Below are 16,153 nucleotides of genomic sequence, written 5' to 3'. Positions count from 1 at the left end.
TCAACTCTATTATTAGCTAGGGTAAATGACTGTCATAAAATTAGAAATTACATCATACGTTCTGTTTTCCATTTCTTTTTCAGAGACTGTCTCTTGCTAAGATCTTCATCTCATACCGCTTGTGATTGCACAAACTAAACTTGATAAAAACTGGGACTGTAGAGTCTTGTTTTTAGATTTAAACATTTCCCTTCATTTTAGAGGTTATAAAAATGGCCCTCCATTTTCAAATCCAGATGAACTACAGTATTCCTAACTCTTATTTTTTTCTGCTATTTAAGATCATTTAGGAAAGATTTATTTTCCTTTTGATGTCAATTTTCATGAAGCATAAACATGTAAGAGAATAGGAAGCATTAGAACTTATAGCACATATTTATACTATGTGTTATGTGTAAACCACTCATTTGCAGCCTAATTATGATTTTGTAGATATTTCATTAATAGCAATAGCTACCATTTTGGAGCACTTCGTATGGGGGTATGAGGTTCAGAGTTAAATCCCTCTTGAAAAATGAAGACAGGCCCTACAAATCACAGACTTAGCATTTGCCAAACAAACTAAAATGTGCTAAAAATCTTATTGGCATTGCTTAGAAACATCAATAGTAAACGTTTCCTCCCATCTCTTGCGCCAGACTGTACATTACAACTATTATTAAACCAGGTCTGCTGATCATCTCATGATGGCTCCATTCCAGTCTTCTTCTGCATTTCTGAGGATACAGCATGGTGAACCTAACTGGAAGTGTGTTAAAATAAAGTCTATTATGTATATATATTAATGTAAGTTTACATATATATTCACATGTAATATATATATATATATATATATATATATATATATATATATATATATATATATATAATTTGTGTGCCATCCCTTCAACTATTGACACCAACAAATACAACTTCTTAGAAATTGAGTTTTGTTTTAATTCATTTTCTCATATCACATAACTTACATTTTTAGGTTTTGATTTTTAGTTTTATGCCAAGAGGTGATACATATGCTGAGTGGCAAGAAAATAAGTTTTGGTAGACATTTAAAATATTTATCCCTGTTATCTTCCAGATTAAATGAGCCCAATTTTGTACCCCACACATGGTGAACAGACTAGACTGAAAGCCGCTCCTCGAAGGAGGGAAGGGCGCGCCCTGAAGGGTAGGAAGCCCTGTCCCTCAGGACGATGCTGAAGCTGGGGCTGCCCTGCAAGCGCCTTAGCCCGTTAGCCCCGGGAGGCAGTGGGCCTCAGGGAAAGTACCCTCCCAGAGGAGCTTGGAGAGGCTGACCTGCACGCCTCTGTGATGTGCAGGAGAGTCCTTCAGCTTTGAGGGGAAGATGGGAAACGGCTCTTCTCTTTCTTTGTCCTCAGGTTTCCTGGGTGGGAGGAACCTCAAACAGTGGTGGCCCATAATCCACCTGTAACTTTCATAGCAAAATGCCCATGCACTATCCTAAATCAGACAACACGTTGGCCAGTGGGTGCACAGACATAGTGGCAATTCCAGTCACCTTGGCTTTTTTAAGGTATATATGAACAATGTAGTCTTTCATTAAATATATAAGGGCCTGGCTGGTGTGGTTCAGTGGTTGAGAATTGACCAACGCACCAAGAGGTCACCGGTTGGAATCACCGGTTTGATTCTGGTCAGGCACATGCCCGGGTTTTGGGCTTGATCCACAGTAGGGAGTGTGCAGGAGACAGCTGATCAATGTTGATGTTTCTCTCTCATCATTGATGTTTCTATCTCTCTCTCCCTTTCCCTTCTTTCCTCTCTAAATTCAATAAAAACATATAAAAAATATAAGAACTCTGCACCTGATGTGAGGTTGCAGTAAAAAGATCCATGGTAAAGTTTACTCTTCTTGGCATTGTTAGGGAATGCTTTGTTCTGTACAAGCAAGTTTTTATATTTCCAACATATATTGATTTAATTGGCATAAATGAAAATTATAATCACTTTATTGGGAAGCATTTCCAAGAATGATTATTTAGTCTCTGATCTTGAACTGAGCAGAGAGACATGGTTCAGAGTTTCATGTTGGGGACCTGCTACCTCTCTGCCAGGTGCAACCAGCTCCTGGAGGTGTGGTGACTCTGACACTAAGTGGGGCCAGGTCTTTACACATTTGGAACACTTACGTCTGCTTGCTTCCTTCAGATTTTCTATTCTTTCCCTTGTTAGTCTTTCACCATCTCTTCCTGTTTGTTCTATCAGCCTACTTTTACATTTGCTGTTTATAATCTTCGAGAAATTGTGAAACTATCAAGTTTTCCTCTAAGTTAAGAAAAGTTTATGCATAGGTCTTAAGAGGCTTGCTGATGAGGACAGCACATATACTGTTATTGCTTCTAACAGCCCAGAAGTTGCCTTCTTCCCTGTTTGTAGGTTTTCACTGGATCAGAGTTGTTACACATGTGGCCTCAGGTTAAGTATAAACACAAAAGCAGCAGGTATTTTGTGCCATTATTTTGGGGAAAAAGCCCAAGACTGCATTTTATTTACAGGTTTTTCCTGTAGGAAATCTGATTATTGAGCAAATTGCTGCTCTGTTCTAAACTGTTGAGGTAAACAGGTAAGTTGATTCTGGATAAGTCAGATGCTGTTTTTACTCTCCTTGATTTTTTTTTTTTCATTTCACAACAGGAAATATACATCTGGATTCATATAGAAAAAAATTTTTTTATGACAAGCACTGGACTGACATTATCACAAAATTTTGTCTTTACAAAATTTCTCAGGGTATAATAATTCTTTCTCCATTATATAGATGAATAAATGTACCCAAGGTTACTGTTATGGGCTGAATGGCTTCCCTCCAAAATTCATATGTTGGGATCCTAATCCCTACTACTTCAGACGCTGACCCTATTTGGAGACAAGGTCTTTCCAGAGGTAATTAGGTTACAATTAGGTCATTGGGGTGGTTCCTTATTCAATAAGACGGAGTTCTGAAAACATTGGGACACAGATGTAGAGAGAATGACAATGGGAAGACTCAGGGAGAAGATGGCCATCTACAAACCAAGGAAAGAGGCCAGCATGCTTCTCTCCTGGCCCTCAAAAAGAACCAACACTGCCATCTTCTTGATTCTGGACTTCTAGCCTCCAGAACTCTGAGACAATGCATTTCTGCTGATTAAACCACCCAGTCTGTGACACTTTCTTACAGCAGCCCTAGAGAACTATAAGTCACATAGGTAGTTTGTGACAAAACTAGAATTCAAAATGAGGTCTCCTGCTCAAGCTTCTGCATGGTCTTTCAGTCCCTTCTCTGTGATCCTGTGTGGTCTGCGCAGAACCAGCTGGTCGATCTGGAGTTGGCAGTGGCCATGGGAAGGACGAGTCCCTCTGCACTTGTTCACAGGCACAGAAGGAGCCCGTGAGCTCAAGGCCATGGTGCTGAAAATCCCCACTCGCCTGGCTTCCCTTGGAGGGGTGCCCTGGGCTCTGCTAGGCAGAGACTGTGACGAGTCAGCTGGTGTCTGGAGCGAGACCGGGGCTATTTTTCCTTAAGCATGACTGCTGCCACTCCTTTAAAAACTCCTTTATGTTGGCTCTGTTCCCCCCATGAGGGATGGCATGAAAAAAGTGAGAGCGTTTGGGTGGAGGCAGATTGTAAGAGCTTGACCAATTTCCTTTAAGGAAATAAGAAGAGACACAATGATCAGAAAGACAAGCTTCATCCATTAAGGAGAAAATAATCAGAAACTTGGGAGAAGATAAATGTGTTCTCCATTCTGATAAGATGCAGAAACTGCTCATTACGAAAAATCAATGATGATGACACAAAGAATAAATCATCTGATATAATGAAAACCCTTTAAGGTCATATGATTTTCACAAAAATGGACTGGGAGAAGTAAATACTCCACTGTGCACATCCTCTTCTTCAGTAGCACACAGTACAAACCAAATTGGAACCATCGGTTTAAAAAGAAATCTTGCAGTCTTTACAAATATTCTAAATGTATTAGTAGCATGTCGACTGAGAGGTGATGCTTTTTGAATTGTTATTTGGTCATAAAGACCTAGCTGGTATAAAACTCCCAGGTTAAGTGTCTCCAAGACAAGACTATATTTTATACATTGTCCACATGGAGATAGGTGGAAAACTCAACATTATATCAGAAAAAGATATAGTTGTATATGATATAGATATGTTCCCGGGCATATCAATTTGTGAAAGCTCATACTAATAAACCTCTAAGAATTTAAACTGCTTTATTTTTGCGAAGATACTCACGGCAGGAAGTGCAAAGAAAGAAATGCCAAGGAGCGCAAAGCCTGCAGAAAGCAATCTTCCCAGCCAAGTTAGGGGAGTTTTGTCTCCATAGCCAATCGTTGTCAATGTAATCTAAAAACAAAATAAATAGAACGTGCAGCTTAAGTACGTGAGAGGAAAGTCAGGACCTATGAACAGGAGGCAAAGTGACGTTTCCACTAAATCAGTATTCAACAAGTCTTGTTGGCTCATTTTATTACTGTGCTTTAATTTTCCATGACGCATAACAGAACATCTCTTTGTTTAAGATAGGGAATAACCTACATACTTGTTCCTACTTTATAACACAGTTTTCCATCTTTTCTAAGTGCATTCAAAGAAAGGTTATTTAAGTGAGTGGATAACCATCAGTGATACAGAAATGATAGCACTGTGGATTTAGGATTAAATCAGTACACAAAACAGTAATTTATGTTAATTATGGCTGTTCATTTATTACCTTGGCAGACATTTCCTAAAGGTCTGGTGCGTGCAAGGTACATGTTAGGATTTGTAGTGGAACAAAAACAAGAGGTACATAGTTCTTGTCCTGAGGTATTTACGGCATAAGAGGGGAGACATGTCACACACAAATCATTAAAACAAAAAAGCTAGGCAGGTATTATTATGGATGCACAGTTAATCTGCCATGGGAATTCAGAGAATAGATGATTACCAGCTTGGGTGGTTGAAGAGGCTTTACTGAGAGATGTCATTATACCTTGGCTTTGAAGAAGGAGATTATATATATATATATATATATATATATATATATATATATATATATATTAGAGACCTGGTGCACGAAATTTGTGCACGGGTGGGGGGTGGGGAGGGATCCCTCAGCCTGGCCTGCACCCTCTACAATCTGGGACATTTCTCTCGCAATCTGGGACCACTGGCTCCTAACTGCTCACCTGCCTGCCTGCCTGATTGCCCCTAACCACTCTACCTGCCTGCCTGATCACCCCTAACTGCTCTCCCCTGCTGCCTGATTGCCCCTAACTACCTCTGCCTCAGCCCCCGTCACCGTGGCTTTGTCCAGAAGGATGACCGGAAGATGTCTAGTTGACCCAGTCTAATTAGCATATTACCCTTTTATTAGTATAGATTAGTTAGCTCAGACAGCCATAACAAAGTATCATAAATTTGTATGACTTAAACAACAGAAATGTATTTTTCTCACAGTTCTGGAGGCTGGAATTTGGAGTCAGGGTACCAGCATAGCATCATCCCATACACCAGAAAGTGGTGGATTGATTGCCAGTCAGGGCACATGCCCAGGTTGCAGATTCAATAACCAGTCCAGTGAGTGCAGGAAACAACAGAACAATGTTTCTCCCTCTCTTCCTTCTTATGAGATCAATTAAAACGAATGATAAATAAATAATGTTCTCTAAGTATGGTTTTAACAGGAAAGACATTAGTGATCTATGAAGTGAAAAACTCATTATAACACATATATACAGCATGACCCCATTTAAAAAAATATTTATTGATTTCAGAGGAAGGGAGAGGAGAGATAGATAGAAACATCAATGATGAGAATCATTGATCAGCTGCCTCTTGCATGCCCCTACTGAGGAGCAAGCCCAAAATTTGACCAGGAATCATATCATGACCTCCTGGTTCATAGATCGATGCTCAACCACTGAGCCCCACCAGCCAGGCCCCATTTTTATCAATACCAGGCATAGGAGGTACATTGGCAAGATCTCACTCCTAGACAAAAGTCTGAAATTGCCCAAACTCCTTTGCAGCTAGGTTTCTGGACATGAATTCGTTTCTGCCGATTGGATGCGCTTGCACAATATTTTGAAGGCAGAAGTGGGGCAGAGGCATCTTCCCGCAGTTTGGGCTGTTTGCTGCTGGTGACCATGTTGGCAGAGATGTGGAGGTTTTCTGCCGTGGAATCCAGGCTGTGCACAGGCAGCTGCGGCAGAGGCAGTGCCCAGTGACCTGTTTTGTGGGAGCTGGAGGGCACTTGGGGGCAGCAGTTTTCTGATCCCCAGGTCACAGCTGTGCTAGAGTGTCCTAGAATTCAGTTGTGGCTGAAGGAGCAGCTCCTCCCGCTGGGCAGGGAGTCTTTCCTGGGGGCCCAGCCTAATACCCACTCCTCCAGCTTTCCAATGATTTCCCATGCACCAATTCCCTGTGCTAAATTCTTTCCTGCCTAAAATAGCAAATATCTAAAAAACATTTTGGATCCTCTACTTTCAATGAAAACAATGCTGCACAGGGTCAGGTCTGGGAAGTGGGTGAGGTGTTGTGGAAGGCTCCCTTCTTTGAGTCTCAGCTTCCTCTTCTGTAGAACAGAGACCAAAGATTATTATCTGTTCACTAGAGGTCCAATGCACGAAGATTCATGCAAGAATGGGCCTTCCTTCCCCTGGCTGCCGGCACCACCTTTGCTCCGGCCTGGAGCCACCTTTCTGCCTTTGGTCCAGCCCGGAGCCGCCTTTCCACCTTCCCATGCTGCCCAGAGGCCCAGAGCAGCTGGAGTGGTGCGGACCGCCTGTGTTGTCGCCATGGCAACGACGCAGGTGTCCCGCTCTGCCCCCAGCCGCTCAAGCCTGTGTATGCAAATTAACCCACCATCTTTGCTGGATTAATTTTCATACTCACTCCTGATTGGCTGGTGGGTGTCATGAAGGTATGGTAAATTTGCATCTTTCTCTTTTATTAGTGTAGATAGTTATTGAAGACTGTGGCAGCTATGTTTCCCGAAGATGGCCACAACATTTCCTATCCCTCCTGTGGCCTTTCCGCCACATCCTCTCTCTTGAAGTGGGGCTGACCTCTGAATTCCTAAGCCAAGGCCAAAAAGGCGTGGGGCTGCAGGCCTGCCCACCCCACCAGGGTTTCCAGCTCTGACCCCACCCATACCACTTGGGACTCTGTCTGACGCGAGGCCTTGCCCTACTGGCTCGCTCCCATCTGCAGCCCAGCGCCTTGCTGCACATCATGGCCCACCTGCTGGTGTTGCTGGGCCTTGCACCTCCTGGCTCTTGTGTGCCACTGCCCCTTGCGCTCTGTGGCCCCTATTCCTGCCGCTGTTCCGACCCGGGCCAGATGCCCAGGTGCTGTGCATGGCCTATGGGGACTGCTGTGGCCACCAGGAAAGCCTCCCCACCCCATCCCCAACTCCAGCGCCCTGATCCCGGGTCCACTTCCGCCAAAGGAGAGCTTTGCCCTTGCAGCTGCCTGAGACTGAGACCGAGCAACTCCAAGGTCCCCAGACCCCAAATTTCTGCCAGCCAAGGTGGTTGGCCGGCTGGCCCCCCCTGATTGGGGTGTTGGGGGCGATCCGGCCCAGATCAGGCCAGTTTGCTGGCTGCAGTGGGTGTCATAGTGACCGGTTGTTAGGTTGTTATGGTCATGACGGCATTACAGTCTCTGGCTTTATATATATATTCACACATAATACACACACACACACACATACATACACACACACACACACACACATGTATATATTGGTTTTAGAGAGAGAGGAAGGGAGAGGGAGAAAGAGAGAAACATGATGTGAGAGAGACATATCAATGGGCTGCCTCCTGCACATCCCCTACTGGGGGTCGAGCCAGAAACCCGGGCAGGTGCCCTGACTGGGAATCGAACCAGTGACATTTTGGTGCATGGGATGACATTCAATCAACTGAGCCACACTAGCCAGGACAGGAGTAATATTTTGAGAGGCAGAAATGATAAAGAAGGTGATCTGGGTGAGGGTGACCAGCTGCACAGCAGTGAGAAGAAATAGGGTTGGTTCTGGAAAGCATAAGTTGTTCAGTTGTTCAGGTGGGACTGAGGAGGATTAGTGAAAGGGGAGATTAACCAGATCAGGGAGTGCCTTTGAAAAACAATAATTAGATCATGTCTCTCCCATGGTCAACTGCCCAGAGGCTTCCCATGTCCCTTAGAACAGTCCCAGCTCCTCTCCAGGGCCTATGCGTTCTGCAAGATCTGGCAGAATGAAGGGTAAGGGGACTGGAACAGTGGCAGTGGGACTCTATGAGAGTGGAGGATGAAGAGATGTGTTTAGGAAGTTCAATAGGAATACATATATTGACTGCCTGGGATGAAGGGGAAGACTAAGTGAACAAGGACTTGACAATTTCAAGGGGGAGATGGTTGCACCATAAATAAAATATAATAACGAGGAAGAGAAAGCTTTGGAGCAAAGGTGAAGAGTTTGGTTTTGCAAGAAAGGGTTTTAACCCTTTGCACTCGCTTGCTTTTTTCTCGATTCCTTTATTCTACTCGGGATTTAATTTTTTAAATACCCCAGATTTTACAAAGCGCAGCAGTAGAATAAAAAACTGGAGTTTCTTTTCATACAAACTTATTTATTTGGATTTTTTTATATTTCAAATTATTGATACATTCAAAGAGTAATTTTAATCTCAACATCCTAGTGCAAAAGGTTAAAAATGTCAGTGTGATGATGATCTAGAAATGTCGAGCAAGAAATTGAGATCGAAAGCTTGAGTCTTGAGAGAGAGATTATTGGGGTTGGCATGAGATTTGGGTTTTGGATTCAGGCACAGGGTGATTGTTGAAGTTCTGTGAATAAAGGAGATTGCAAAGCATTCAAAGAAGGGGCTCAAAGACACCTCAGGAAACACAGACATTTAAGGGAAAGTAAAATCAAAGAAGAATTTTATTTTTTTTAAAAAAACAAGAGAACTAAAAGTGAGTAATAGAAATGTAAACTTAATGGAGAAGAGAGTTTCACAAAGGACCAAGTGATCCCTGATGTCACAGGCTCATAGATAACAAGGAGAATGAGGACTGAGAAAGATATTGATACAGAGATAGATAGACACTAGTGATCCTTAGGTAAGTGGTTGCTGTGGTCACGTCATCTTACCTGGGCTTTGAGGGAGGGTTAACATTTTTAGAGGCAGAAACAATAGAGGGAGGTAAACTCCATGATGCCAGACCTTTCAGAAACATTCCATTCAGCTGACCATCCCTTCCTAGACTCTCTCTCCTCTCCTCACTTCGGTGGTTTTCCCTTTATATCTTTGGTGGCTCCTCTTATGTGTCTCCCCCTAATTTAGTCAGCCCTTGAATTTTGGATTCTTGAGGTTTGTTTCTGGGTCTTTTACTGTTTTTTAAAATTATATTTTCCTCTAACTTTCCTTTCTCTTCCATTTCTCCCTCCCCCATTCCCAGGTAATCTTAAATGCTCTCATGGATTTAAATACTATGTTAATGCTGAACACACCAAATTTATACTTCCAGGCCAGACCACTCTTCTGAGCTCCAGGTTCACATATCTGCACTTGATTTTTTTCTATTTGGATGTTGTACAGTCATTTAGACTTAGCATGTCTAAAATAACTCTTGTTTCTTTCCAACTTACTACTCTCCCAATGTTTTCCCTCCCATCCTAATTCAGAGCACCACCATTTACCCAGTTGCTCATGTCAGGAGCCTCAGAGTCATCCTAATTGCTCCTTCCCTCACTCCTCTTACTGACTATGTCAGCAAGACCCATTGTTTCTTTCTCCCAAAGATATTGCATACTCATGCCCTTCACTCTGTTTTCACTGCCACCATGGTAGAGCAGGCTGCTACTGCAGCCTCTTAATTGCTCTCTCAGTCTTTGCTCTTGCCTCTCTCCAGTTCCTTCTCCACACACCTGCAAGGGGTATCATTTTCTTGTTGTTTTCTAGAAATCCTTCAATGGCTACGTATTGAATTCAGGAGTTTCTTTTCATACAAACTTATTTATTTGGATTTTTTTATATTTCATATTATTGATACATTCAAAGAGTAATTTTAATCTCAACATCCTAGTGCAAAAGGTTAAAAATGTCAGTGTGATGATGATCTAGAAATGTCGAGCAAGAAATTGAGAATAAATTCGAAGAATATCTAAGAATAAATTCTAAGATCCTAACTATGGCCTTCACGATCAGGTCTCTGCCTACCTCCCCAAGAACATCCTGATTTCACCCTTGCTCACTACCCTTTTAATCACAGTGTCCTTTCAGATGCTCAAACAGGCCAGTGTATTTCTGCCTCAGGGCCTTTGCACATCCTGTTCATCTCAGTTTCAGATCCTTGTTTCTTAATAGCACTTGTCATTAGTGGTAGTTCACTGTATTTTTCTTTGGTAGAAGGGCTCTTATTTCCTTTACTAGGAGGAACCCTGTCTTTACTCTTTGTTATCTCCCTAATATCTAACATAATGCTTGCCACAAAGTAGAAGGAGCTCAGTGAATATTTAGTAAATCAATGAAGAATCCTTTCAAGATTATTGGTGACAAACGGAGGGAGGGCGAGCACTCCCTGAAATCCCTGACTTGAGGAGAGGCTTTCCAGGATGTAAGTGCACTTGTCTGCAGAGAGGAGAGACTGAAGGGGGAAGGAGTTATGGCTTTATGTTGGGGTAAGGTACCAAAGAGGTAGAGGAAAAAGAATCAAGGGTACTGTTGGAAGGGTTAGCCTAGGCAGTGTGAAAAGACACCGATTACACGCTGGGGAGGAAATGTTGATGGACACAGTGGGAGTGGAGGGCAGGACTGGGAAGGTTCTAGTTAGTTCCCTTCAATTCCAGTGAAGGAGACGATTGGATTACCTGTGGGGAGGAAAAGGCTTGTAACAGAGGAAAAGACTTGGGCTGTGAGGGTGTGGGAGGGGTCAAGTACAAACCAACCAGAAGCAGAGGGACTTTGCCATCCAAGGTTGAAGAGAGGGACTTTGTAGCGGAACCCAGTGACCAAGTTAATAAAATGCCACCCACAATATCAGTAGGGGACTCTCAAAGGGATTCCTTGGGTTTGCAGAAAAATTATCTGGCTCAATTTTATTACAGGTTCCCAATCTTAAATCTATGGAAAAGATCTTAATCTACTGCACTTTTTCTACAAAATACCTTAATCCTTTTACAGCCATTTATTAATTGTAATAAACCGAAGGAGAAATTTCATAGTTTGGTCGCAGCAATAATGTCACATTTCACGGTTTGCTTTACATTCTCATAATACATGCGAATTGTTCCCCTGGGCCCTGTGCTGAGAGAGTGGGTTTTAAGCCACTGCCTCTGGCTTGGAAGAATGACACGTGGCCAAGTGATGACGTGCTCAGTGTTGCTTTCCGAGTGGAGGAATGCCTGCTCTCTCATTCCCAGAGGGTTGCCCTCAGTCAGAGGGTGGTTTGTGGGGGAGAAGAGAGTGTTGTGAACTCTGAGAGCAGCACCCTGGAGCCCCTCTGGGGGCAGCGAAGACTCTGCCCACCTTCTCTGCACTCTGGTTCAGATTTCTGGATGATCACGTCTCATCACGTGCAGGAGGCTGGGATGACCAGCAGCTTGGCCACAGCAACTTCCTCCACTCCGATTTCAAAGTCACTCCGATTTCAACGTCTCTCGGGTGTTGCTTGGTTGAAAACACCGGGCCTTTTATTGCCAGGCTAGGTTTGAGAAGGATCTGCCAACGGAGTGGCAGTTTGTCCCTCTCTCTGAGCCAGGGAGGGGGCTGGTGGGGGTTTCCTGGGCGCATCATTTCACTTCCTGTGGCTAAAGGGGGACCACTGAGCTTTCTGATGTGAACAGAGAGACAGCAGCAGACATGAAATTAGGATATTTCTAAGATAAACATAAAAAAAAAAAAAAGTGAGGCTTCTCAATAAATTCATGCTGGCCCGTCGGTTCCATCTAGCTGCTGACGCTCTAAGGCAGTGGTCGGCAAACTGCGGCTCGTGAGCCAAATGCGGCTCTTTGGTCCCTTGAGTGTGGCTCTTCCACAAAATACCACGGCCTGGGCGAGTCTATTTTGAAGAAGTGGTGTTAGAAAAAGTTTAATTTAAAAAAAATTTGGCTCTCAAAAGAAATTTCAATCCTTGTACTGTTGATATTTGGCTCTGTTGACTGATGAGTTTGCCGACCACTGTGAGTCTAAGGCAATGCCTGGCTGCATTCGTTAAAACCATCCTCAGATGAGGCTTGCATAGGTGTTCACTGATTTTCTGGACTTTCAGGTCAAGCTGTCCTTGAAGTACAAGTGCGTCTCCTTGGAACAGTACAACTGCATTATGTTTCTTGTCTTAGCACTTGGAAGGCTCTGCTAATGGTTATCGGCAGGCCCTCTGCCCGTGGACTGGAAGCAGAAGCCCTTTTGGTGCTAATTCTCCTACCCTGATGCTGAGCAATAGACCCAGGTCTGTCTCCCAGGAACCTTGTGAACTGTCAGTGGCTGGGCCCAGTAAGGACTCCTTTCCCGTGGATCTAGTTAGAGGAAGGTGGGCCTGCACAGGATCCCGAAGGCACCAGCTCTTCAGCGAGCTCCTGGAATAGCAGCTTGTTTCAAGGGAAACTTGAGAGGCCATGTACGTGAACTTCAGGGGATTGCAGAAAATCACACCTGGAGGAAACCCACTATATTGGGCATATTTCCATTTTTGATCTTCCAAAGTTTATAAGAATTACGCTAGCTAACATGTGCTGGATAGATTACATTTTAAAGATTTATTTCTGTATTTATTTATGCACTTATTATTGATTCCTACTCACTGACATTTTGTTTTCTTTGCCAGCCATTTATTTAGCATAGGTTTGCCGTGGGAATTGTAATAAATTCACTAGCCAATGCCACACAGGATAATGTTTCTTAATAAGCTAAACAAAGAAATAACATACTCCAAACAAACGACAGATTAATCACATTATTGTTCCAGGCAAGGGGAGATGAGAGAAATAAATTCCAAATTTTAATAGTGGTATATCTTTTTATACACTGCTCATTGACATTTGTTGTTGTTGCTAATCCTCACAGGAGGATATATTTTCCATTGATTTTTAGAGAGCGTGGAAGAGAGAGGGAAGGAGAGGGGTAGAGAGAGAGACTGACTCATGGATTGGCTCCCCCATTTGCCCCAACCAGGGCTGGGGATTGGACCTGCAACCCTTTGGCGGGCAGGCCGGCGCTCTAACCACTGAGCGGCCAGGGCTGCTCATTGACTTTTGACCATGGTGCTTACAATATCATTAAAAATGGTCATGAAATTTTGAATTTACTTTTAAAAATTAAAAGGCACATTTACAACATTTCCAGTATCTTCTTAGTGCCGTTTTAGTCAGAGTGATACTTCAAGTGAGAAGATGCCATTCACTCCCCACCCTTATGGCCTGAGGTGAGGCTGGCAGATGTGCCCTCAGGCTGTGCCCGACGGGACAGTTGGGGGCCCCGAGAGGAAGCGCACGTCAGCCCCTGCTCCGTCCCGTCAGCCTCAGGAAGGCTGGCAGGCCGTGCTGCTCCCCCAGGTGGACCATTTACGTGAAGGTGACTTGGCAGGTGGGAAGAGCTCAGATAAATGTTTGCCCTCATATTCCATATGCTCAACTGCAGTCACCCAGGCGAGAAAGGATATTTTCTGAAAAATCTGTGGGTTGCAAATATTGGCATGAAGGTGTATTTGCATTAGCAAAGCCTGAGGTGCATTGGGAGTACTTAGTGTGTTTAGCAATCAAGAATTCTTCCTTAGGAATAACAATGCTAAATAAATGCAAATTCTGATTTTTAAAAGTGGGATGGCATGGGCTATGGTCAGATTATAATTTATACATCAGTTAGGCTAGTTGTTGTTGTTTTTTTTTTTAATAGCAGAATTAATTCAAGACCAGGAGTTATAACTCCTTTCTTCTTTCCTTCAAGCAACAAATCAACAAAAATTTATTGATCTGATTTGGAAGATACAATTAAGAATACTAGCTTATAGCTAATTCATTCATGTGAGCAAGTTAAGGATATACTAGTTGTAGATTTCCATAGCACAGTATAATTTCTCCACAAGGGGGTCTTTAAGGGAGGATGATTATCATTGGCAGTTTGTCGTCCATTTTTCCCTCTCCCCTGCCCTCCCCTCCTTTCCCCTCCCCTCCCCTCTCCTTAGTGACTAACATTTGTCTAGTGCTCGATAAAGCACATTTACATGCCCCGATCTTATTTAACACATACAGCAACTTCATGTTTGGGTAACATTATAATAGCCATTTTATGGAGATATTAAATGATTGCTTAGTATCACACCTTCACTAAATCATAATGATGGTGCTGGAACCCAGGTCTCCTGACTATTACTTTGTCATTTTCTATATAGCATGTGCTCAATAGTTATGGAATCATACTGAGCAAAAGTGTCCAGAGCCATGTGTGAGATGACATTAAAAAGGAACAGAGTTCTTAGGCTAGACTTCTCCAAAGAGGCTTCATACCAACGTACTTCATACATGCACTAGAGGCCCGGTGCACGAAATTCGTGCACGAGGGGTGGTGGTGGTGTCCCTCGGCCCAGCCTGCACCCTCTCCAATCTGGGGCCCCTCGAGGGATGTCCGACTGCCCAGGATTGGACCTAAATGGGCAGTCAGACATCCCTCTCACAATCCAGGACTGCTGGCTCCCAACTGCTCGCCTGCCTGCCTTCCTGATTGCCCCTAACCGCTTCTGCCTGCCAGCCTGATCACCCCCTAACCACTCCCCTGCCAGCCTGATTGATGTCTAACTGCTCCCCTGCCAGCCTGTTTGCCCCCAACTTCCCTCCTCTGCCAGCCTGGTCACCCCTAACTGCCTCCCCTGCAGGCTTGATCGCCCCCAACTGCCCTCCCTTGCAGGCCTGGTCCCTCCCAACTTCCCTCCCCTGCTGGCCATCTTGTGGTGGCCATCTTGTGTCCACATGGGGGCAGGATCTTTGACCACATGGGGGCAGCCATCTTCTGTGTTGGAGTGATGGTCAATCTGCATATTACTCTTTTATTAGATAGGATAGAGGCCTGGTGCATGGGTGGGGGCCAGCTGGTTTGCCCTGAAGGGTGTCCTGGATCAGGGTGGGGGTTCCCTTGGGGCATGCGGTGGCCTGGGCGAGGGGCCTGTGGTGGTTTGCAGGCCGGCTATGCCCCCCAGCCACCCAAGCGAAGGCCCTGGTATCTGGGATTTATTTATCTTCTACAATTGAAACTTTGTAGCCTGGAGCAGAGCCAAGCCTTCTGCTTGCTCCATGGCTGCAGCCATTTCTGTTGGAATTTATTTATCTTCTATAATTGAAACTTTGTAGCCTTAAGCGGAGGCCTGGGCTGGCCAGGATGTGCGGAAAGCTTGGCTTCCTCCATCGCCGGGGAAACCCAAGCCTCCCTCCTGCTCTCTGTGGCTGCAACCATCTTGGTTGGGTTAATTTGCATACTCGCTCCTGATTGGCTTATGGGCGTGGCTTGTGGGTATAGGGGAGCGATGGTTAATTTGCATATTACTCTTTTATTAGATTGGATGCCATTAGGTAGGCATGGGACTTGCTGATGCTCCTAACAGCCAGGGTGCTTTGGTGGGTAGTGGCTGGGGTATGTGTGTTTTAGTATTTACTTGGTGGTTAGCAATATTCTTGAATAGTTAGAACTGGCGTGTTGATTATTTCACAGCCAAGTAAGGCTTTGATACCACCAGGTAATGCATCGGTGGTAAGAAACTTTTGATAACTTTTATTTAATGTAACAGCACTGAGTCAGAAAACAAGAGCTTATAAAAGTTGCAGAAAACACTTTGTCCTGGGAAACCCAATGTAAGGAGGGTTGATTCTCAGAATTATAACTGATATTAACAAGGGCAAAGGTATTTTTGTTTATTCCACAAATCTGTACCATTTCTTATTCTTAGGTTTTGTAGGCGGTAGGACCTGTTGAGTACACAGTATACTATATTATACACAGAGCCTTCCATATTGTTTGCTTTGAGACAGATTGTTACGCTATTCAGCATGAATTCTAGGACTAACTCTAGCTGATATAGAATTCTTCTACATGCCTAAAGTAATAATTTCAAGGTGGAGGTTATATTCAGATGCTACTCAAGAGTATATTTATACTATCTGCTACTGTACTTACTTTA

At 43.8% G+C, this 16,153-nt stretch overlaps 1 protein-coding gene across 5 annotated transcripts in view; it reads right to left on the bottom strand.

The window, feature by feature from the left end:
• KCNQ5 (potassium voltage-gated channel subfamily Q member 5) overlaps positions 1–16,153 on the bottom strand; it is a 514,131-nt gene that overhangs the window by 83,813 nt on the left and 414,165 nt on the right. For all 5 annotated transcript variants that reach the window (XM_054722223.1, XM_054722226.1, XM_054722228.1 and 2 more), the window contains exon 6: positions 4,253–4,363. In XM_054722223.1, the coding sequence (XP_054578198.1) occupies positions 4,253–4,363 (111 nt within the window). The remainder of the gene's footprint in view (positions 1–4,252; positions 4,364–16,153) is intronic.

This window comes from Eptesicus fuscus, chromosome 10 (genome assembly GCF_027574615.1).
Source record: "Eptesicus fuscus isolate TK198812 chromosome 10, DD_ASM_mEF_20220401, whole genome shotgun sequence".
NCBI classification, from domain to species: domain Eukaryota; kingdom Metazoa; phylum Chordata; class Mammalia; order Chiroptera; family Vespertilionidae; genus Eptesicus; species Eptesicus fuscus.
Note: the sequence above shows the minus strand (reverse complement) of the source record. Positions and strands in the feature narration are given on the sequence as shown.